The 22,726-nt window shown below is 56.8% G+C and overlaps 1 protein-coding gene across 4 annotated transcripts in view; it reads left to right on the forward strand.

The window, feature by feature from the left end:
• SARDH (sarcosine dehydrogenase) overlaps nt 1-22,726 on the forward strand; it is a 91,819-nt gene that overhangs the window by 56,333 nt on the left and 12,760 nt on the right. For all 4 annotated transcript variants that reach the window (XM_011991531.1, XM_011991534.1, XM_011991533.1 and 1 more), the window contains 4 exons: nt 884-1,022; nt 2,901-3,014; nt 6,732-6,879; nt 12,570-12,663. In XM_011991531.1, coding sequence (XP_011846921.1) covers nt 884-1,022; nt 2,901-3,014; nt 6,732-6,879; nt 12,570-12,663 — 495 coding nt within the window. The remainder of the gene's footprint in view (nt 1-883; nt 1,023-2,900; nt 3,015-6,731; nt 6,880-12,569; nt 12,664-22,726) is intronic.

Consider the following 22,726-nt stretch of genomic DNA (forward strand, 5'->3'; position numbering starts at 1 on the left):
ATGTCTTCATTCTGTTTCAGTAATTTGTGTGTTTCTAGGAATTTGTCCATTTCGTGTCTAGTCTGTTGGCAAGCGGTTGTTCATAGAGTTCCCTCAGAATCCCTTTTATTTCTCTAGGGTAGGCTTGATATCCTCTCTCTCATTCCTGATTTTAGCACTTTGAGTCCTCTCATTTTCTCTGTCACTCTAGCTAGAAGTTTGTCAATTTTGTTGACCTTTTCAAACATCAACTTTTTGTTTTGCTGTTTTTTTTCTATTTTTCTATTCTTATTTGTTTCTGTTCTAACATTTCATTCCTTCTGCTTGCTTTGGGTTTAATTATACTCTTTTTCTGGTGCCTCAAAGTGGAAGATCAGGCTATTGATTTGAGGTCTTCTTTTGTAATACAAGCACATACAAGCAGAAATTTCTCCGTGAGCATTGCTTTAGCTGCATCTCATAAGTGGTTTTGTGTTGTGCTTTCATTTTCATTTAATTCAGTAACTTCTAATTCCCTTTGTGAATCTTTGATCCATTGGTTCTTTAGCAGTGTGTTGTATAACTTCCACTTATTTGTGAATTTTCCAATTTTTCTTCTGCTACTGATTTCTAATTTAATTACATCTTGGTCAGAGGACATCCTTTATATGATTTCAACCTTTTTGAATGTATTGAGCCTTGTTTTGTGGCTTAGCATATAATCTATCCTGGGGAGCATGTCCTGTGCTTGAGAAGCATGTGTCACAGTGTGCACCTGAGCTGAGAAGGGCTTGGTTGGGCTGGAAGAGAGGGAGGGGAGGCTCAGTACAGGTGTGTTGGAAAGAGCCCCCGTTCTCCACGTTCTTGAGGAAGAAGCACACCCCAAAGGCCCCCGCGGCATTCCCACCTCCCTGGAACTTTTCAGATCAAGAAGGAGTGTCTGGCCTGCAGAGGGGCTGCCGCTGTGTTTGACATGTCCTACTTTGGGAAGTTCTACCTGGTGGGGCTGGATGCAAGGAAGGCTGCCGACTGGCTGTTCTCCGCAGATGTTAGCCGACCCCCAGGTATGGAGCCTGGGGTTGGGGGGCATGTTCCTGTCACTCCATGGGCATAGCTTCAGCACTGAGACAAACTGGCAAGCCACGCTGTCCCCTCGGGCACCCTGAGCACACTGCTCCTTGCCCTCACCTGGCCTTGGGCCCCCTTGTCTGGCCCCTTTTGCCCCATCCCAGACCCCAGGCCCTCATTACTTTACTCCACCTCTCCCTCCCACCCTCCTTCTCCTCCCTACCTCTGGCTTCCTCTCTACTGTGTTCCAGACAGGATGTGTGGCAGTTGGCCCTCAGCCACCCCTCTCCTGGGACTGGGGGGACCAGTCCCCGCCATGCTCTCACAGGTGGGATTGCCAGAATTAAATAGAAACACAGGATGCTCAGCTACATTGGAATTTTGGATACATAATGACTCATTTTTAATGTAAGTATGTCCCAAGCCATATTTGGGACATACTTGGGATCTTCATCTGCCTTTTCGTCACTCACCCACCCAAAAGCTCACGCATCCCCGTCTTCATGAGTGTCCTGGGCTGCCAGAACAGAGGATCACAAACCCGGTGGCTTAAAACAACTGCAATTTATTGTCACGGTTCTGGAAACTGGAGGTCACAATGAGGGTGTCTGTACCTGACACTCTGCAGAGGACCCTTCCTTGCTCTTCCAGCTGCTGGTGGTGGCAGGGAATCTTGGCCTTCCTTGGCGTGCAGCTGCGTTACTGCAGTCTCTGCCTGTGTCACAAGGCCTTCTCCAGGTGTTCTCTTTTGTGTGTGTGTGTGTGTGTGTTTTTTTTTCCCGAGATGGAGACTCGCTCTGTCGCTCAGGCTGGAGTGCAATGGCGTGATCTCGGCTCACTGCAACCTCCACCTCCTGGGTCCAAGTGATTCTCATGCCTCAGCCTCCTGAGTAGCTGGGATTACAGGTGCCCACCACCACGCCCAGCTAATTTTTTGTATTTTTAGTAGAGACAGGGTTTCGCCATGTTGGCCAGGCTGATCTGAAACTCCTGACCTCAGGTGATCCACCCACCTTGGCCTCCCAAAGTGCTGAGATTACAGATGTGTGACACCACGCCCAGCCGTGTTCTCCTCTTATAAGGACAGCAGTCAGATTAGATGAGGACCCACACTAACGACCTCACTTTAACCTGATCACATATCCAAAGACCCCATTTCCAAATAAGATCACATTCCCAGTCCTGGGGTGAGGACTTTCACGTATCTTTTAGGGGGGACACAATTCAACCCCTAACATCATCTCTCCAGCCAGCCAACCAACAAACTCACTCCCCAGACTCCTGAGCACCTGCTGCTCACCTCCCATTAATCCAGCCACCCACTCAGTCTTCCATCCACCCATCCGCCAGCCCACACATCCCTGTTTCGCCATACATCTGTTCCCCCTTCTACTCACCCACTCCCTTCCTCCCATCCATCTGCCCACCTTCCCATCTGTCCATCCATCCTCCATCCACAAAGTAATTTATGCCACAGACATTTATGGAGTCTTCTCCGGTTCCAGGCACGGTGCTAGGAGCCCCAGAATGAATGGGGGACATGAATCCTGTCCCTAGAAACTTCTCAGCGTGGTGGTGGATGGGTGGGAGGGGCCAGTGCCAAGGCATTTCAAGAAGAAAGAAGTTTCCTTCCCACAGGGGTGGTGGTGATGGGATGACCTGCCCAAGGCTAGTCGTCTCTGGGTCATTCAGCTGAAAACGGCATCCCTGGGCTGAGGGGCTCTCCAGGTCACCTCCCAGTAGGGCATCCTGTCTGGGACTTATCCAGCCTCTGCGACAAGGAGCTGCCGCTGTGGGCGGCCCTGGGGAAACTGAGGCAGCACAGACCTGGCTGGGGCCTCAGCACAGACCCGGCTTCCTTCTCCCTCTCGCAGGCTCCACCGTGTACACTTGCATGCTTAACCACCGTGGGGGCACCGAGAGTGACCTGACTGTCAGCCGCCTGGCACCCAGCCACCAGGCCTCCCCGCTGGCCCCCGCCTTTGAAGGTATGGGATGCCTCTGTGTGTGTGGCGCTGTGACTGCGGCCTGCTCTGTGGACTGGTGGCTGTGGACAGGGCGGGATGGACAGGATGAGCTGCTGACGGCAGCTCTGTCGTTAGCTGTTGTGCCCACTGTGGTCAGGGCTGGGAGATTAGAGGTCTCGTTTCAGGCTAAATGCGGGCTTTGTTCAGGCGGCACTGCTGGAGCTCCCAGTACTCAATGGTTGCATCTCTGAACCTGTCCACACTGCTGCGTTTCGGAGTGGCTGCAGCGTGGGCGTGCTCAGCTCGGTTGCCCGGAACAGAGCGTGCCAATGCTGGGCCGTGCCTCCCACTCCGAGCAGTCGGCTCCTTTCTGCCACTGACATCCTTGCTGGGATGGCTTCTCAGCCCGTGTGACCCCCTAGTCTGGGGCTTGGATAGGCCCTTAGAAGACATCCGGCTCAGGGCCCACGCCGATGCCTGATCGCCCTCTGCAGTCCCTCTATGTCTGCTTGCATGCCCTCCATGACGGGTAGCTCAGTACCCTCATGCCTTGTTTGCTCAGCCCCGACTGTTACCCAGAGCCAGGACCTGCCTCCTGTCCCTTCGGCTCCCTGATCCTGCCCTGGGTTTACACGGGAGCCATCTGATCTCTCGTCCTGGAACCCATCCCCACCAGGGATGAAGAAGCAGGGAGGGAAACATTCTCTTTCTCCAAGAAGGGGCATTGTCGCCTCTGGGACGGGATTTACACAGGGGAAGGTGCTGACTGTGCAGCTCTCTGTGCTGTCCCCGGGGCAGGGGCGCAGTCAGTGGGGAGGGCTCAGCCCGTTCAGAAAAGCTGGCATCTCCTGGTTCTTGACCTGACTCCGTGCTGCTGGCAAATGTAGTTGTTTCCTCACTGGGACTCAGTCAGTGTCGAACCCCAGCTTGGGCACTGGGGGAGAGAGGCAAGGGGAGAAAGGGGTTCATTCATGATCAGCTCATAACCCGCTCCTTCAGCAGCATTCCCTGAGCACCGACTGTGGGTCAGGCTCGGTTTGAGGCAGGGAGAACCCAGCAATGAACCAAGCACAGAAGGTTATGGCCCATGTGGAGTTTCTATCTCTGGTGGGAGGAAACAGGATTTAAAAAAAATAAAATAAGTGGAAGGTGTAGGATGTAAGATGGGTCAAGAGGAAAAATGATAGACCAGAGCGGGTGGGATACTGGGGGCCAGGGTGGGAAGACTGCGTTCCTCACTGCCCAGGGGGTCTTTGAGGCTGGGGGCTGGCGGGGACTCCTGGGCCTCTGGGGTTCTGCCAAAAGCAGGGAGTAGTGAGGTGAGCCCTGCAGTCTCAAGGCTAGTGGCAGAGATGAGGCTGCGAGTGTGAACAAGGGGTCCTGTGGGGTGCATAGAGCTCGCCCACCCCTTCCGTCTTGCCGTCGGTGACATGGAGGCTGAGAGAGCCTTGTGCTGAGCCAGAGCACCTGTGCTTCATGGATCCGTGAGCTCATTCCTTCCCTCATTCTCTCAACAGTCCTTGCGGCGCCTGTACTGTGCAGCAGCACCAGGGCAGCCAGAGCTGGGAGGAGTTGAAGGAGGCCGGTGCAGCTTCAGGGACTCCATAGTGGGCTGTGTGTGCGGACGGGGACAGGAAGGACTCCGTAACACCTGGAGGGGGATATGCAAGGGGATGGGAAAGAGCGAGGTGTTAGGGAAGGTCGTGTGAAGCCGCTGAGCTGGGATGAGCAAGGCTTCCTGGAGGAGATGGCCAGCCTGAGCTTGGAAGGGTGGGTAGGAGCTGCTGGCTACAAGGGTGTGTTGGTGAGAACCAGTGTGACCTGCCCATCGCTGGTCCTCTCTGGGTCATTCAGCCAAAATGGCATCTCTGAGCTGAGAGGAGTGATGCCCGTAAGGAGCTGGGCATCAGCCCCCAGGAGAGGGGCGGCCCAGGCACAGCCCATAACCGCAGACTTAGCGAGTCTAGCTAAGGAGACAGTAGAGGGGCCAAAATGAGGTCACAGGTCACCAAAATCCTGGCCAGGTCCTGCCACTGCCTGGCTCAGTGAACTGCCTCCCTCAGCCTCAGTTTCCCCCATCTGTGAAATGGAGTGAGGAAGACGCGCCTCCCGGAACTGCGATGGAGAATTGTGTCAGAGCCTGGGGGGTGCTGGGGGGGCTGGGGACCAGCCTCCCTGAGCCTTGGTTTCCCTGACTGAGGAATGAGGACCTTGCTCGTTCCCCCTCATCAGGGGAAGCTGTCAGGAAAGTGCTTTGAACGCTGAGCCATGTCCCAGTGGTGCACAATTAGCTTTCCAGAGGTTTCTGGTGGATTCCTAGAGCTGAGGGCTGGGGATCAGCGGTGCTGGTTGCTGGGAAGGTTTGCACTTGGTGGGTGTGGAGGTAGCACAGTGAGTCACGTCCCCCAGGGCTCTGCGGGGCCTGGGGACACCACTCAACAGGAGAAAACCACAATGTGGGCTTTGCTTTACTTTCAGGCTTCAAAACTGCACTGTTTGAGTTATGAATATGCATGGGCATTAAATATGCACGTATTGAATACACGTGCTACCTACCCATGCTACATGAGATCACCATGAAGCCGAGAGAATGTGATGATTTACATGTGATCAAGGTGGCGTACAAAGCAGCTGTCAATCTTAAAAGTAATTTTAAATGATCTTTATTGATCTTTTTGTAAGATTACAAAAGGATACATGCTCCTGGGAACCATTCCAACGATACTGAAAAACACAAAATCAGGTGCACAGCCCACAGCTCCCCCAACACCCAGGGCCAATGGCGCAAGTCCCCCGGCCACCCTGCTTTCTCGCTGTTCTCTGCCGTGTCAGCTTTGCAGGCCAGGCCTGGACCTGGGCTGACTGACCACTGGCCTCAGGACTGGCATTTTGTTTTCAGGGAAGTTGATCAGGGATGGTCAGGGCCATAGGAGGCCAGGCCCATCAACTGCCATCTCCCTGGGCGCCAATTGGCCTCAGTAGCTCCCATGCCCTCCTGGGAGAGGCTTGGGATAGCTGCAGACTGGTAGGGCCACCCAGGAGCCAGGGACCTGAGAGTGGCTGTGTGTGTGTGTGTGTGTGTGTGTGTGTGTGTTGAGGGAGGTGAGGTGGGGTGTCTGTCTGGCATAGGGCTGAGGATGCTGTCCAGAAACGGCCCCAGCCCAGGGGTCGGGGAACCCCTTGAGGACTGGCTTGTCTTTGCCTTCATTCTCTGTTGTGCTCATGGTGTCAAGAGGAGGAAGGGAGGGAGCAGCCTGGCTGGGGCCTGCCCGGGCCCCTGAGAGGTCTCTCATCCAAGGGGTGCTCCCAATAGCTCTGTGGGGCCAGATGTTGTGGGTCTACCCCTTTTACAGATGAGAAAATGGGGGCTCAGAGAGGTGAGAAGTGAGGCCGGAGAGCCACAGAACTGCATCTGGGCCAGGCTGGCCTAGGCCTGTGTGTTCCCAAGACACCGTCCTCCCAGGGTGGGGGCATCCCTTTGAGGTGTCTGCAGAGGGCTGGGTGGTAGGGGTTGAGAAGCAGGTCCTTCTCCTAACCCTCATGGCTCAGAGGATACTCTGTGCAGGGCGTGGCCCTGGGGGACCAAGGGAGGGACAGATACGGTCCCTGGGCACTGTGAAGGCACAGGCCCCTGAGAGTGCATCTGTTTTCTCAGCCGGGAGACCCTTGGGCCACCCTCTCTGTCCCCACCTGCCAGGCCCTGAAATCCTGCTCTAAGTCCAGGTGCCTCTCTTCCAGGGGACGGTTACTACCTGGCCGTGGGCGGGGCCGTGGCCCAGCACAACTGGTCCCACATCACCACCGTGCTGCAGGACCAGAAGTTCCAGTGCCAGCTCATCGACAGCTCCGAGGACCTGGGCATGGTCAGCATCCAGGGCCCAGCCAGGTGAGACAGGACCGGGAGCCCGCCCCTGGGCACACCTGCTCCCTGGACCTAGGTCCTCCAACAGGCCCTTGGGCAGAACCGCTTCTCCAGAATGGGCCATTCTGAATAGTGAAGCGCTCTGGTAAACCAGAGATGCCATTCTGAATAGATATCTTGAAAGCATTGGAATGCAGATAAGCCCGTAACATGAGTCAGACTGAGACAACATGAGACAACTTTGTAGTTGTTCAGTCACTGAGGACCCCAGGATCCCAGAGGGGAGAACAGTCTCTGCATCACCCGTGCAGTCTAGGAATTATCGTCCACCATCCCAGAGTGGGCAGAACCAGGCCAGGGTTCGCCCTGCTTACCTGGTAATTTCTGTGTGCCACCTGGATCACATGGGCAGAGTAATATCCTACACCGAGGGGGTCCCTGGCTCCTCCAGAAACACCTGCCATGACAAGGTCTCTGCATGGCTTATCCATGCATGCATTCCTTCTATAAACACCTGCCAGGCTGTGTTCGCCACCCATGAGAAACCAAGACCGGGGAAGACCCTCGGCTGCTGGCTCATGCACACAGCCACAGAAGTGTCTTAGGCAAAAGGACAGCTGAGCAGGTGTGCACCTTGGACAAACCCCTCTGACTGTGCTTCAGAGGCTGGGAGAAGGGACTGGGGATGGGGGACAGAGGGAAAGGGCAGTCATGTTAGCAGCCACTCGTGGAGCAACCTGTGACTTGCCAAGCCTGAGCCAACATCTCCCATCCCCATAGTAGCCCTTTGAGGTGGTCATAATTGTTCTTATTTTTACTGATCCAGAAACTGAGAAACAGAGAGGTAGACACATTTGCCCAAGGTCACACAGCTGGTCAGTGCCAGGGCTGATGGGGAAGCGTCCCGCTTTGTGCTCAGAAGCCTGCACACGCTCATTGCCAACCTTTTTCAAGAGTTACAAACCCTCTGTGAGGAAACAGCCTAGTCTAGGCCTTCCATTGGTGACCCCCCGGGATAAGGGGCCAGGACACTCATCTCAGTGTGCTTCCTGCCACCACATCTGCCTTGGGGCTGGACAGGGTGGCTCTGCTGGACTGGGCAGGAGGAAGAGGCACGAGATGAGGGCACTGCTTCTGGGTACATGGAGGGTGTCAAAGGGGTGATCTATCTCTGGAAAATGATGGGGGCAGCTTTGGGGACAGGACGGGAAAGGAGAGATGGAGAGGTGGGGAGGGGTGGGGGGAGATGCGTCTCCAGCCTGCAGGTCGCCGAGGTGAGCACTTTGACGTAGCGGCGCTGTGTCCGGGTGATATCCTGTCAGCCTGGGATTCTGCCGAGACCTCTGGCTGGAGTGCCCAGACCCTGCCACAGGGTCTGTTTTCCCTGGCACCTCTCCCTGAGTCCTGGGCCGTCGCTCCCCTCTCGGGCTGCGAGGGACTGAGTTGTTGCTGTCCGTCCAAGTGTACGCACTGCGGTGCTCAGAGGCACGCGGCAGATGCGTGCTTGCTGAATGAAGGGATAGAATCGGAGAGGGTCGAGTGCTTTAACATTAACTGGCTTCTGCCAAGGGTTTGACTTGAGGCTGCTCATAGAAAGCAACATGCGTTAAGGAGACGTTGGGAAGAACCCTGCACGAAAGGAGTGACCCAGCCTTGGTGTTCTGGGGGAACTGCTCCTGGCAGTGGCAACAGCAGGTACAAAGGCCCCGTGGCAGGCCAGTACGTTTGTCTGAGGCACACATGGAGGCTGGGATGGAGCAGGCCAAGAACTGTGCTCAGAGGGCAGCACGGTGAGATCCTGGAGGCCCAGTGGCTGCTCCTCTGAGGGAGGGGTGCTGAGCAGAGGAGGAACGTGGTTGGGCTTGGGCTTTGGTGGGGGGTCTCTGCTGTTGGGCCAGTGGGCAGGGGACCAGCAGGCCTGTGAGGAGCCCCAGGCCAGGCGAGGAGGCAGGGATGTCCAGGAGGGAGTGATGAGCTGAGTTCGTACGGCTCACGGGCGAGGGTTTGGCATTGCGGTGGTTCCCATGGACTGGGCGAAGCTCGTAGCACCCGACGGTGGATGGGGTGTGCTGAGAGGGTCAGGGGGAGGGGAGGGGACAGAGACAGCTTCCGCGTGCATGATGAGGAGTGGAGGGTGCCGGCCACAGCGACAGGGAAAGAGACTGGGATGCGGTAGAATCATGCAGGCCCCAGCCTGGCCCACAGGCAGCTGCAATGCTATGTGCTTTCAATTTCTCACCTGAGTGACCCCAACCTCTGCATCTCTGGAGTGGAGGGAGGGGTGTCAAGGCCTGGTCCTCGGAATCCTCCGGCTTCATTGCCACGCCAACCTTGGACAGGAAGTGGGGATATTTTTAGTGTCGGGGAGACAGGTGGGCCGTGGAGGGAGGAGGTGGCAGATGGACAGATCAAGGTGCGGCCGGGGGCGGCCAGTGCGCCCAGCCTCATTATCAGCTACTCCAGCCGGCGGCGGGGGAGGCAGCCAGGGCGGGAAGAGGAGCTCGCTGCCTCCTGGTAATTTCTTAACTTTCTCCTCCAAAATGTCCTCTATCTTTCAAAAATAACCCAAAGTTTCTTAGATGAATAATAATACTGGTGCTGCTGATGAAGGCTGTACTTTCAGACTTGTTATTCAGGACGTGCTCAGCACACCTGCTGGACCCCGGACCAGGCTGTGTGAGCGGCTGCCCCATGGAACTTTCTGGAAATGTTCCATAACTGAGCTCTCCAACATGCAGCCACTAAGCCCTGTGTGGCTACTGAGCCTTTGAAATGTGGCTAGTGGACTGCATTTTTTTTTTTTTTTTGAGACGGAGTCTCGCTCTGTCGCCTGGACTGGAGTCCAGTGGCGCGATCTCGGCTCACTGCAAGCTCCGCCTCTGGGGTTCAGTGATTCTCCTGCCTCAGCCTCCCAAGTAGCTGGGACTACAGGCACCCGCCACCGCACCTGGCTAATTTTTTGTATTTTTAGTAGAGACGGGGTTTCACTGTAGTCTTGATCTCCTGACCTCGTGATCCACCCGCCTCAGCCTCCCAAAGTGCTGGGATTACAGGCGTGAGTCACCGTGCCCGGCCGGGACTGCATTTTTAATACTAGTGAATGTAAACTCAAATAGCCTCATGTGCTGGTGGAGGCTGGGCACGGTGGCTCATGCCTGCAACCCCAGCACTTCGGGAGGCCGAGGTGGTAAGATCACTTGAGTCCCTGGAGTTTGAGACCAGCCTGAGCAACATAGCAAGATCCTGTCTCTAAAAAAACAAAAACTTTTTTTTTTTTTCAATTAGCTGGGCATGGTGGTGCACACCTGTAGTCGCAGCTACTTGGGAGCCCAAGGCTGGAGGATCACTTGAGCTCAAGGAGGTCAAGGCTGCAGCGAGCTGTGATTGTGCCTCTGCATGCCAGCCTGGGTGACAGTGTGACCTTGTCTCAAGCCGAAATGAAACGAAACAAACCAAAACCAATATTCTTGCATGACTGGGAGAGACGGTGTCGTGCAGCCCAGAACTGGCCATCACTGTGGTCATGGTTAACACCACGGGCTTTGTGTGTACTTTCTTGCTGGTTCCTCACAATGGCCCACGGCATCACAGATGAGGGACTGGGACTTGGTAGGGTTGAGGGGTAAGTACAGGGCCTGTGACTAGAACCGGGGCCTCTGACTGGGAAGCTCATGGACCCCTGGAGTTGGGCTTCCCCTGAGGTTGCTGAGCCCACGCCTGGGTCAGAGCCCTTCAAAGCCTTGGACCAGGTGGCAGTTCCAGGCTCCTGCCCCAGGGTCCCTGCCATGTGGCTGCCACTCAGGGCTGCAGAGAGCATGTGCTTGTCAGATCTGAGGCGCTGGTATCACTCTCCAGGACTTGGCACCACGTGGGTGCTGGGTGGTTACATAAGGGTCTTGGCCAACTGCACCACAGCCGAGCACCTCAGGCTGACGTGGGTGGCGGCTCCCAGCACTGTGACGATTGGGATTAGGGTCAGCAGCGCTTCTGGGCAGCTCACCCTGCAGGCTCAACACCTGCTGGGACCCCAGAGGGACAGAAGCGGGAGCATCTCCTGGCAATGGAGGCCTCACCCTGCTGTGCCAAGCCAGGGTGTTCAGTCAGTCCTATTTACTGAGAGCCTTCTCTGTGCCAGACACATTGGGATGGGGGGATTCTGTTGGCACAGAGCTCCTGGGGGTGGGTACAACCAATGTGAGAGACACCCTGGCAGGAGACTGTGGGACCTTGGACAACGAGTACCTGACCAAGACCTAGGGAGTCAGGGAGGGCTTCCTGGAGGAGGTGACAGCTGAGCCAAGAGCTGAAGGATGACAAAGGGTTAAGTGGGGACAGGGGAAGGGATGAGAATGTGGAGGGGCACAAGAGGGCTAGACCTGGAGGTAGGCACAGTGCCCAGGAGGTGAGGGCTTCCTTGGAGACCATGGGTTTTGGCCCCAGTGAGGTCTCCGGTACTTGGGCAAGTGTGAGAGTAGATGTGGTGCTGGGCACCGTGGAGTGGGGAAGGTGGGGAGCGAACCCCCGCCCTCACAGAGCTTATAAACCAGGGGTGGACCCAGCAAGTCTGTGCAGACTGTCAAGTATGGACTGAGTGTCCAGCGCTCAGGAACATTCCCGGGCCCTCGCCGCACTGTGGGCGCTCGGGTGCGGCCCTGCCCTTGCTAGGTGACAGTCCCCTAGGAGGTTGAAATGGCGCTTAGCACCTGCTGGGTGCTAAGCCCAGCTCTCTACCTCTTCCAAGTCTGCAGCCTCAGCGTCTCACACCCATGTCAGGCAGAGGACTTCGGGGCCGAGGTGCCCGATTGGAGGGTTAGGTCAGGGAACAGAGCAGGGTGGTGTCTGGAAAGAGCACTTTCTGCAGGGGGCTGGGAGGAAGCCGGAATCTGCTCCAATCCGCTCTGCCTTGGGCAAGTTACTCTACTCTTTTTTTTTTTTTGAGGTGGAGTCTCGCTCTGCGGCCCAGGCTGGAGTGCAGTGACCGGATCTCAGCTCACTGCAAGCTCCGCCTCCCGGGTTTACGCTATTCTCCTGGCCCAGCCTCCCGAGTAGCTGGGACTACAGGCGCCCGCCACCTCGCCCGGCTAGTTTTTTTGTATTTTTTAGTAGAGACGGGGTTTCACCGTGTTAGCCAGGATGGTCTCGATCTCCTGACCTTGTGATCTGCCCGTCTCAGCCTCCCAAAGTGCTGGGATTACAGGCGTGAGCCACCGCACCCGGCCTTACTCTACTCTTCTGTGCGGCACTGAGGCCGCCATAGCCAGCTCCTCTCTCGGGCGGTGGCTACCGAAGCAGCAGCTGAGGCCCCTCCGGCCTCTGACGAGTTGGAAACCTAGAGGGGCCTGGGGATGTGGACTGTGGACCTGGCCCAGATGCTCTGTTCCTCCTGGCCTGTGGGCTTCAGGGGCATTCTGTGGTTAGATAACCATTCTGGCCTCAGTTCCCCATCTAAGAATCACGAGTCCCATCAGAGCTGTCTCCAAGTCTGCTTCCCCAGGGGTCCTGCTAGCCCCAGCGTTACCCCGCTGGAAGGTGGCTGTCTTGTGTATATTTGGAACATACATCTGTCTTGGTGTATTTTTATTAATCCATGTTTATTGTCGTCTGTCTCATGAGGACAGGGACTTGTCCCACTCATGGCAGGTCCCCGGGGCCTTTCCTGCCCAGGCCCCACCCCTGAGCACTTGCTGACCGAGCGACTTTGCTTTTGCCTGCAGCCGGGCCATTCTGCAGGAGGTGCTGGACGCAGACCTGAGCAACGAGGCCTTCCCGTTCTCCACCCACAAGCTGCTAAGAGCCGCCGGGCACCTGGTAGGTTCCAGCTGGCCACGTCCTCTGGGTCGTGGGTGGCAGCATGGTGTGAGGGGCATCCTGGGGGATCTGGGGGCTGGGGACTCTTGGGCAGGTTCCTCTACCTCCCTGGCCTCGGTCCCCAACTGTGAAGGGGGGCAGTGGGACCAGGCGGCCCTCCCACAGGCTGTTGGCAGCTTGGAGAGGTCATGGGGATCAAAGTCACAGCGTCTTCCATCCAGCCCCAGTGCCTGGTGCGTGCCAGGGACTCAGTCCCAGGGAAGGTGACCTCAGCCTCACCACCCGCATCACCACCTATTGTATCCCCTCCTGAAAGGCTCAGGGCAGCCCTCCTGAGGCTGAGTAACCCCCTGGAAACAGGAGGACCGAGCTCTGCTGAGCAGTAGCCAGCTCCGGAGGTCTCCATGTGGCAGCCTCCCAGCTGCCATTGTTGGCATGGGAGGAGGGGCTGCTGGGGTGGGAGCACAGCCAGTCCCCAAAGAGCACCCCACACATCGCCTGCCAGCTCTAGAAAGTCTCTCTCCTGGGGGCCAGGGCCCACCCCTTCTGAGATGGTAGTGGTGGTGTCCGGTGCCAGGACTCCATGCGACCTGGCCCCAGGCAGGAGGCTCCCTCAGAGACCAGGATCGGGGCCCAGGTTCTAGTTCTGGGCCAGCATGCCCCTCTTCTGGGCTTTGTTTCCTTGTTGGAAAACAGGCATCTTGGCATCTGCTTTGACTTCTCGAGGCTGAGGTGAGGATGGTAAACACAGCCGCCCCTGTTTGCCGAGGGCTTCCTGTGTGCCAGACACTGTTCTGCGAGCATCACAGCACACTTCCCCATGGAATCCCCGCCGCAGCGCGGAAGGCTCTGTTACAGGGTCTCCCAACCTCAGTACGACTGACGTTATGCAACAGACCCTCTCTGCTCTGGGGGCCCTCCTGTGTGACACAGGTGTGTGGCAGCCTCCCTGGCTGCCGCCCGCTAGGTCCCAGTGGCACCCACTGTTGTGACAGCCACAAGTGTGTTCAGACATGGGCAAAGGTCTGCTGGGGGCAAGATCACCCGTTGAGAACCTTGGTGCATGACCACCCAGCTTGTTTGCAGGGGTGTAAGCCATGCAGTGGCAGCGGGGGCCGGGCCTCCAGAGCCCTCCAGCACTCCTGCTGCAGGAGATGTTGCCCTGTGTGACGCATGTTACCCAGATGGAGCTCAGAGAGGCTGCTCAGGGCCACCCGGCTAAAGAAACCCAGAACCCCCCGATATGTGTCAGTGACCCGGATGTGGCCTTCAGGAGGGGATGGGCGGGTGCACGGCCGCATTTGGAGGCAGCTCCCTGTCTCTCCTTCCTGTATGTTCGTCTGGGGTTTGGGTGGGGAAAATGCTAAGGAAGGTTGAGGAGGAGCGAGGTCCTGGCCTGCGGAGGGACTGGAGGTCCTGGGAGACAGAGCTGGGTTCCGTTAGCAGATAAACAACGTGGCGATGACTGTCAGGGAGGAGGCAGCCAGAGACCAGGGAGATCCCGGCGGCTCTGCTCTCACCTCCCCTCTCCAGAGGCTGCACAGGGGCAGGAAGCAGGGCTGGCTGTGTCTAGCTTGCTTCCTGCCTCTGGTGCAAAGCTGCCTGCTGGGACCAGAGAGGGTGGGCGCTCAGAGAGAGCAGCACAGCTGGATCCAGGCCACATGGCCTTCAGACGGCCCGACTCCAGCTCCAGCAGGCCGGCCACGGGGTCCACACGGCATCCAGCTTTGTCTGCAGCTGGGCTCTGGTTTGCAGAAGGGGAGGGGAGCCGTGGGTTCTCCCACCTTGCTGAGGCTTGGCATAGGTGCTGCCTCTGTATGGTTTGGCTACAGGAAGGGGAGACAACCAGGTGGGAACACGTCCCCTCCCATGTGAGGCCCAGCAGCCTCGCCCCCACCCGCGCGGCCATTCCAGCAAGCTGCTGGGACTTGTTCTCAGACAGGCGGCTCCAGCTGCCTCCCCTCCCCTGGGGCTGGTCCTTTCCTGGCCCTGGCGGCCTCCCCAAGCCTGGACCGCGGCTGCCTGGGTCTGCCTCCACCTGTGTGGCCCAGGAGCCAGGCCAGGCCAGGTGCTTGCTGAGCTGACACAAAGGCTCTGCTTCCAGGATGACGTCCCCCAGAGGAACAGGCCAGGCCAAACACAGCGTTGGGGGTGTAGGGGGTGCAGGGACGGTCACAGGGGCCGCTTCTCCCCACAGTCTCCTGCTCATTGGTGTAAAATAACTGACTGGTGTTATACAAACACGTCACGGCTGCATAAGATACTGCTCATTGCTCAGTTTCCAACCGTCACTGCACATAGGATTCAGCACAGGGGCTGAGTGCAGAGCTCGCTTCTAGCAAGCCCACTTTGGGCACGATCCTTGCCGCCTCAGAGCGAGGATGCTGGGTCTATGGGCAGGTCTGGTGAGCTGCTGCACGAAGCTCATCTGGCTGGGACATGGTGGTCAGCGGCATCTCAGAGGACTGATGGGGACATCCATAGCCTGCCAGCGAGTTAGCGAAAACCCCTCTAATCCCGTCCCCAGAGAAACCAGGGGTGACAGTTGAGTGCGTTGCCTGCTATCTTCTTCCCGTCATCTGTGACTGTCTGTGGATTTTAAAACGTAATCAGGGCATCCCCTGCAGTCTGTACACACTGCTTTATTCTCCCGGATGTCGTGACTGTTTTCCTGTTCCTTTGAACGTTCCCTGAGAACCACTTGGAACCCTCAGCTGCGTCTCCAGTGCCCTGGGCGTGGATTTCACACTGGGCCCACCTCTTTGCTTTGGAAGTGGCCCCGGGAGGAACTTCCCTTGAACACCATCCTCCCAATAGACCCTGACTATTGGTCTGAGAGAGGGTAGAGCTGGACCCACCGGGTTGGAGGTGTCTGCGGTTCATGGTCCCGGCCTTCTGAGTCACTCTGTGGGGTGTTGTTCTTCGGTATTCTGCGCCGCTCGCTTGCCCAGTGCTACCCTAGGTCTCAGGCGGAGTGGAGAGAAGCACAATGCTTTCTAGGCCGGGGTCCCTGCCTGTGGGATGGGTGGGAGGGGAAACACAGGGGAGGCGGGACATGAGCATCAGCTGGCGTGCGCAATCCTGGGGACACAGGAAACAGGCGGTGGGGAGGTGCTGCACGTGTAAGGAGGTTCAGCTGCCAGGAAACACGCCGTGCGCCGGCCATGGCGGTTATCCGTGGCGTACCTCCCAGCACCGTCAGCTCACGTTGGACCACTTGGGACTCTCGGTCAAGCATTAGTGTTTTACTAAACAAGGATCCGTTCCCAGTGCTGTGCTTCTCGCCCTCTCCCTCACCAGTGCTTGAGGGGCTCTGGAGTGAACTCTGTACATGCTGTCTGGGAGCCCACTGGGTGCTGGACTGGGGTTCCAGGATGGAAGATGTGGCTCCTGCCCTCGATGGACTCAGACCCCGAGTGAGGTTGGGGCCCAGGAAGGGACCTGCAGCCACATTCCAGCCTGTACTGGAGAGAGGTCCTGGGCAGGGCGAGTGGTGACCACAGGCCAAGGGGTTCTCATGGAACCGAGAGTCCCACAAAGATGGCCACAGAGAACTGAGTGTTGGCAGGAAACAGACAGGGTGGGGCAAGGCTCCGAGTGTCGAGCGTCTTGGCCTCTCGGCCGAGAACAAAGTGTGGCCCGTGTTGGGGAGCTCTGCCCTGGGACTGACCCCAGGGCCTGTGGACGAGCTGGCTGGGAGCCCATATCAGCTGCCCCTGCTCCACCCGCTCCCCACCAGCATTCTCCCCGTCTCTGTGGGCCCCATCCCGACACCTCCTGGCCCCCGTGGCAGGACCAAGGCAGCAGATGCCCCGGTGCTGAGGGCAGGCTTCCATCCCCCCACAGCCCCAGCCAGGAGCTCGTCCCTGCCGACAGCCAGTGCCCCAGGGCCACACTCCTTAGGAAGACGGATGACCTTAGTGTACACAGATTTACTGTCTCCTGGGCTGAGTGGCTGGTTCTGCGGGGTCACTCCCATGCTCATGTTGTTAGAGTCCACAGGGTCTGTCGGGGACAGGCTAGGGGTGAGCTGGGGCTGACCATCTTCACCTAGAGACCCTGATGCCCAGCACTGAGCACAGCCCCACTGGCTTCTCATCCATCTCCCTCGTCCTCCCAGCAGCTCTCTGGAGTGGGCACTATGGGCCTGGCGGCCAGGTTTGCTTGTGTCTGGAGTGACCAGTGTGGGCCTGGTGGCCAGGTCTGCGTGTGTCTGGAGTGACCAGTGTGGGCCTGGTGGCCAGGTCTGCGTGTGTCTGGAGTGACCAGTGTGGGCCTGGTGGCCAGGTCTGCGTGTGTCTGGAGTGACCAGTGTGGGCCTGGTGGCCAGGTCTGCCTGTGCCTGGAGTGGCCAGTGTGGGCCTGGTGGCCAGGTCTGCGTGTGCCTGGAGTGGCCAGTGTGGGCCTGGTGGCCAGGTCTGTGTGTGTCTGGAGGACGACTGCGGCCCTCAGGGGCTTGAAGTTGCTGGGTGGCCAGTAGGTCCAGCTCCCATGAGATGGGGCCGGGGACTCGAGGAGTAGGCACCGCCAAGGGTGTGGAGGACGGAGTGGCCAGGGATCCTGCCCTCAGTGACTTCTGCCTTCTCTTGAGGGCCCCGGGGAGGTGTGGGCCAGGAGAGCAGAGGTTTTGGGCCCTTACTGTCAATGTTACAGTTTTTGCTGACCTGGGAGGCTGTCCCTCAAAGTGGCCAGGGCCACGCACTCCCAGGTGGCCCCAGCCTGGGACTCAGTGCCCTCCCCATTTCCTGGCCAGCAAGACAGATGGGGATACAGCCACTGGCCATGGCCAACTCCCCCTGTAGGGCGGCCTCACAGGTAGGTGTGAGATGGGAGTTGAGTCAGCCACAGATGCTGGGGGTGGTTTGGGACCAAAGCGTCCGTGTTACCCAAGGCTCCGTGGAGGTCAGGCCAGAAACGTGGCTTTCCATCCTGCCCCATCCGTCTGCGGGACACCTCTCTGGGCCTCAGTGTCCCCACCTGTAGCACAAAGTCTAGCACAATGTCTGAAATTCTTTCCGGGCCATTCCATAAGTCTGTCCAGACACTCTGGATTCTCTGAATCCAGGGAGAATTTAATATTCTCCTAAATAATATCTTGTGCTGGCTTAAAAATGTGTTGATGACATATCCCTCAACGTGAAGAAACGCTGGGCCGGAGCGTGGACCTGAGCCAAGTATTTATAGGCGATCAGTTGAGTTCCAGCCAACCAGATGCAGGAGAGGAATGTGTGTGCCTGCACCGTCAGCGGAACCTCTGGGTTGAAGGCAGATGCAAGGGCCGATGAGGACAAGGGCCAGGGCTGCAGACCCTGGACCCGGGTACGAGAGTGGGCTCCTGCCGCTGCCCAAAGACCCTCCTCACCACCAGACGAATTGGGCGCAATTCCCAGCCGAGCACTGCTGCTTTCTGCACTGATTCTTCTCTGAGAGGCTGGGATCTGACCCAGGCCGCCACGATCCCTGGACTGCTAGAGGAAGCAGCAGGGTGGGGAGAGTTATTGTCCGCTCAGCAGCCAGCAGACCAGCTGTCCTTGCTCCCCAAATATCTGCCTCGAGGCCAGCAAGATTCCCCGTGGGTCAGTGCTCTCCCGGCGTGCCTCCCGGAGCTCCGCTCGGCCAGACGCGGTGTTCCCAGAGCCCCTGCCGAGGACAGGCCCCGCTGCGAAGCGGCATGCTGGGCTGGGAGCACTCCGTGGGGCACGGCGATAAAGTGATTTTCTCTGAAAATTAATTTCAGCTCGAAAGGAAATTGAATCTCTTTTCCTGACAGCGAGAAGTCCTAGTTGTGGCGCTATTAGGATTTGATTAGTTCAGGATGGAGCAGTCCTGCACCCACACACATTAGATAACCATGACATGCCAGTCAGAGACCAACTGGGTTCCGGTCACTGCCTAAACACGTGCGTTACAGAACCTGTGCAGATATGCTGAGGCCTGAGACAGATACCCAATGTCATGGGCAGGTTCCCTGATGCAGCGCAGAGAGACTGGTGGCCGCAGGCTGGGGCGCCATGTTCCCTGTCACGGGTTAAGCTGCTGCCATGACAATGTGAAGTGCCTGGGCCCCAAGGGGAGGTTGGAGCCAGGGTGTTTGTGGAGTGGGTGGTGGGAAGCTTCGACCTGCCCCGGGTTTGCTGCTTCTGTCTGGGGCAAGTGACCTCATGCAGAATTGGGTGCAGAGGGCCCTGAGCTGGGGGCCTCAGAGGCTTCAGGGGCAATCGGTTCCAGGTTCTCATCTTGCCCTTGTAAGGAAAGAAAAAGTGTGATCCCTCCCCTCAGCCATCATCAGGGGCATGGGAGACAGGCCTGTAACAAAAGACAGGTTCACAAGAGAAAAGCACACCAGATCTATTTAATCAAAGCTTTATGTGACATGGGAGCCATCAGAAAGGGGGACCCAGAGGCCCAGGGAAGACGGTTCCAGTGCTCAGGGTCGGTGAAGAACGGGCAGCTATGTGATGTGGACAGGTGTCGGATGGCAGGGGATGCCTGTGGGGATGGACTGCGGGGAGGCCGGCGAGGTCGGCCATGCCGATCCCCCTTGGTCTCTCCGTGCAGTGCTCCTCACTCCCAGGCATGGGGCAGGATCCCTGGAGCTAGGGCCTTATGACCCACAGTCAGACAAAGTGGGCGGAGAACATCTTTAGGGCCAGTTGCTCCCCAGAAAGGTGGGGAAGGCTTGTGTTGTATTTCTAGGTCTCATGGCTGGCTTTGGGGGAGAGGGCCTCTACTGTCCATGACCCACCTGGGGAAAGAGGAATTCTGGCTTTTGTGACTTGCTGCGGGGGAGAAAGAGGGCGAAAGACAGGAGGGGAGGAGGAGGTCGGAGAGAGACTTGAGCTGCACCAGAGGCCTTCTGGTCTCCTGTAGTCCCGAGTCCTCATGCCAGGTGCCCTGCTTGGGGGATCATGGTCTGAATCCTAGAACGCTTGCAGCAGATGAGCCTCGAGCCTGCTGGCCACTGTGGTGGGGGCTGGCGAGAATGGGTACCAGTGCTGTGTGGCCCAGGGAAGGAGGCCGCCTGCACCTGCCCACTGACCGACACTTGCCACCCAAGTGGCCTGAATGGAATGGGACAGGCAGGGCGGGTTCCTCTCACCCTTGGGGACCAATGACATCCCACAGAACTCCCTACAGGGCCTGGAAGTGTCTGACCTCCAGAACCTTCCAAAAAGAGAGGATCTTCAGGCCAATTTGGAGGGAGAGAGCCATGGTCATAGTAATGATGTTTGCCTAAGCGTGGGGGACTCAATGGGCCTCAGCCCCGCCCCACGTGATCTCTTTCCACAGAGGGATCCTCTCTCATCACAACCTGCAGTGCAGGAGTCTGAGCCCTAGCGAACGACACCAGTGGCAGGTGGCTCTGCAAGTGTCAGGAATCATTCCCCTCCTGTCCAGGCTGACTGGCTGGGAACAGTGCCTGGCCACTGGGAAGACTGGCACCAGGCAGCCCTGTGGGTCCTGAGCCCTCACCCCTAGCCAGGGCCAAGCAGGAAAGGGACTCAGCTCCCAGCAGGGTCCATGCTGTCACAACGGACCCCCGCCCCAACCCTTTATTTGCAGAGCTAAATCTGCTCATAACAGACATGTCACTCCAGGTGACTGATTAGTTCCATGGGTGGAGAGGTCCCCTGTAGCCCCACCCTTCATGGGTTTGATTCCAAAGCACCTATTCCTAAACAGGAGGCAGAGTTCGTCTCACCTTGGTCTTCCTCCCTCCCAGCTCAACCCCCACCTGGCCAGGTATCTGTTCTGGTCTGACCCTCAAACTGTACCCAGTTTGAGGTCAGGGGCCCAGGCTTGAAGGTGCATCCCCTACAGATTCTTTCAACAAGAATCATGCATCATAAACTCTGTCTGGATCTGAGAACATTGTCGGTTCACCTCACTCCTCTCACCCCTGGAGGATGTGCGTTTCCAGGCTGACAGTCCTGGAGGATGTGGGTTTCCAGGCTGACAGTTATGTTCGAAGCTCTGTGCTTCAAACATACTGTTCTACAGTAGATGAGCATCTACTGGAGCCACGCCAAGGGATGGTTTCAAGGTTTCAGGCCTCCCTCTCTGTCTTATTTATTTGAGATGGAGTCTCACTCTGTTGCCCAGGCTGGAGTGCAGTGGGGTGACCTTGGCTTACTGCAGCCTCCGCCTCTCAGGTTCAACCAATTCTCCTGCCTCAGCCTCCCAAGTAGCTGGGACTACAGGTGCTCGTCACCACACCCAACCAATTTTTGTATTTTAGTAGAGATGGGATTTTGCCGTGTTGGCCAGGCTGGTCTCAAACTCCTGGCCTCAAGTGATCCGCCCAACTAGGCCTCCCAAAGTACTGGGATTGCAGGCATGAGCCACCACGCCCAGCCTCTCTCTGCCTCTTTCTTTCTCTCTTTCTTTTTCATTTCTCCTTCCTCCTCCCCACCTACCCACTCAGCACCCTGCCCACTCTGATGCCTGCGTATGCCCCAGTGTTTTCCATGCAGGGATTCGCTGGTGTTTTTCCCGTTTGGTACGTACTGTGCTTTCTGTAGTCTAACAGCCCATGACCGACCATCTTCACTTCTGGAACATTCTCTACCGTTATCTTTTTAAGTACCGCCTTTCCCCCCGCTCCCCACCCGCCTGGTCTCTCTGGTATCTCCTTGACCTTCTGTTGGACACAGGATGCAGCTTCCTGTCTGGCCTGGGGCCATTCCCTCACATTCCCCAAATTCCCATCTCTGTCTGCACCCCCTGGCTCCTCTGTTCCTGTGGCCCAGGATGTCGAGAAAGTGCCGGTCACTTAGTTCCTAGCCTCAGTTTCCCATGAAGAAAAGGAGCTGGTTTGTTGGCTGGTTTGTTAGTTTAAGTGTACAGTTTTGTAGTGTTAAGTATGTTCATATTGTTGGGAAACAAACCTCCAGAATGTCTTCATTTTATGAAACTGAAGCTCTGTCCCCATTGAGGCAACTCCCTTTCCCCCTCCCCAGCCCCTGTGCCCTCCATTCTGCTCTCGCTGTCTATGAATTTGGTGACTCCAGGGACCTCATATGAGTGGAATCAGACAGGATTTGTCCTTCTGTGACTCGCTCCCTTCACTTAGCATGATGTGTTTATAATGTGTTCATTCGCGTTGTGTTATGCATCCAAATTTCCTTCCTTTTTAAGGCTGAATAATATTCCTTGGTGTGGATAGAACACATGTTGTCTGTTCATCATCTGTTTCTGGTGTTTTTGTTTTTGTTCTTTGAGACAAGGTCTTACTCTGTCACCCAGGCTGGAGTGTAGCAGCACGATCTCAGCTCACTGCCTCAACCTCCTGGGCTCCAGTGATCCTCCCCCTTCAGCCTCCCAAGTAGCTGGGACTACAGGCACACGCCATCACACCCAGCTAACTCTAAAATTTTTTGTAGAGACAGGGCTTCCCTGTGTTGCCCAGGCTTGTCTCAGACTCCTGGGCTCAAGCAGTCCTCCTGCCTTGGCCTCCCCAAGTAGCAGGATTACAGGTGTGAGCCACCATGCCCCGCTTGTTCATCCTCTGTTGATGGACACTTGGGTTGCATCTACCTCTTAGCTATTGTGAATAACCCTGTGAACATGAGTGTGCAAATACATCTTCGAATCCCTCCTTTCAATTCCTTTGGGTGTATTCCCAGAAGTGGGGTTGCTGTATCACATGGAAGTTGTATTTTTAATGTTTTAAAGAACTGCCACCCTGTTTTCCACAGTGCTTGCACCATTTTCCATTTCCATCAACAGTGCACAAGGGCTCCAGTTTCTCCACATCCTCACCAACACTTTTTACTTCCTTTTTCTTGTTTTTATAATTGTCATCCTCATGGGCACAAAGTGATAACTCACTGTGACTTGGATTTGCGTGCCTCTGATGGGTAGTGATGTGGAGCATCTTTTCCTGGGCCTGTTGGCCATTTTCATTTGTATTTGGGAATTGTTGATTCAAGTCCTTTGCCCATTTTTTTTTTTTTTAGATGGAGTCTCGCTCTGTTGCCCCAGCTGGAGTGCAGTGGCACAATCTCGGCTCACTGCAGCCTCCACCTCTTGGATTCAAGTGATTCTCCCGCCTCAGCCTCCC

The sequence above is a fragment of the Mandrillus leucophaeus genome, unplaced genomic scaffold, assembly GCF_000951045.1.
Source record: "Mandrillus leucophaeus isolate KB7577 unplaced genomic scaffold, Mleu.le_1.0 Scaffold398, whole genome shotgun sequence".
In the NCBI taxonomy this organism is placed as follows: Eukaryota; Metazoa; Chordata; class Mammalia; order Primates; family Cercopithecidae; genus Mandrillus; species Mandrillus leucophaeus.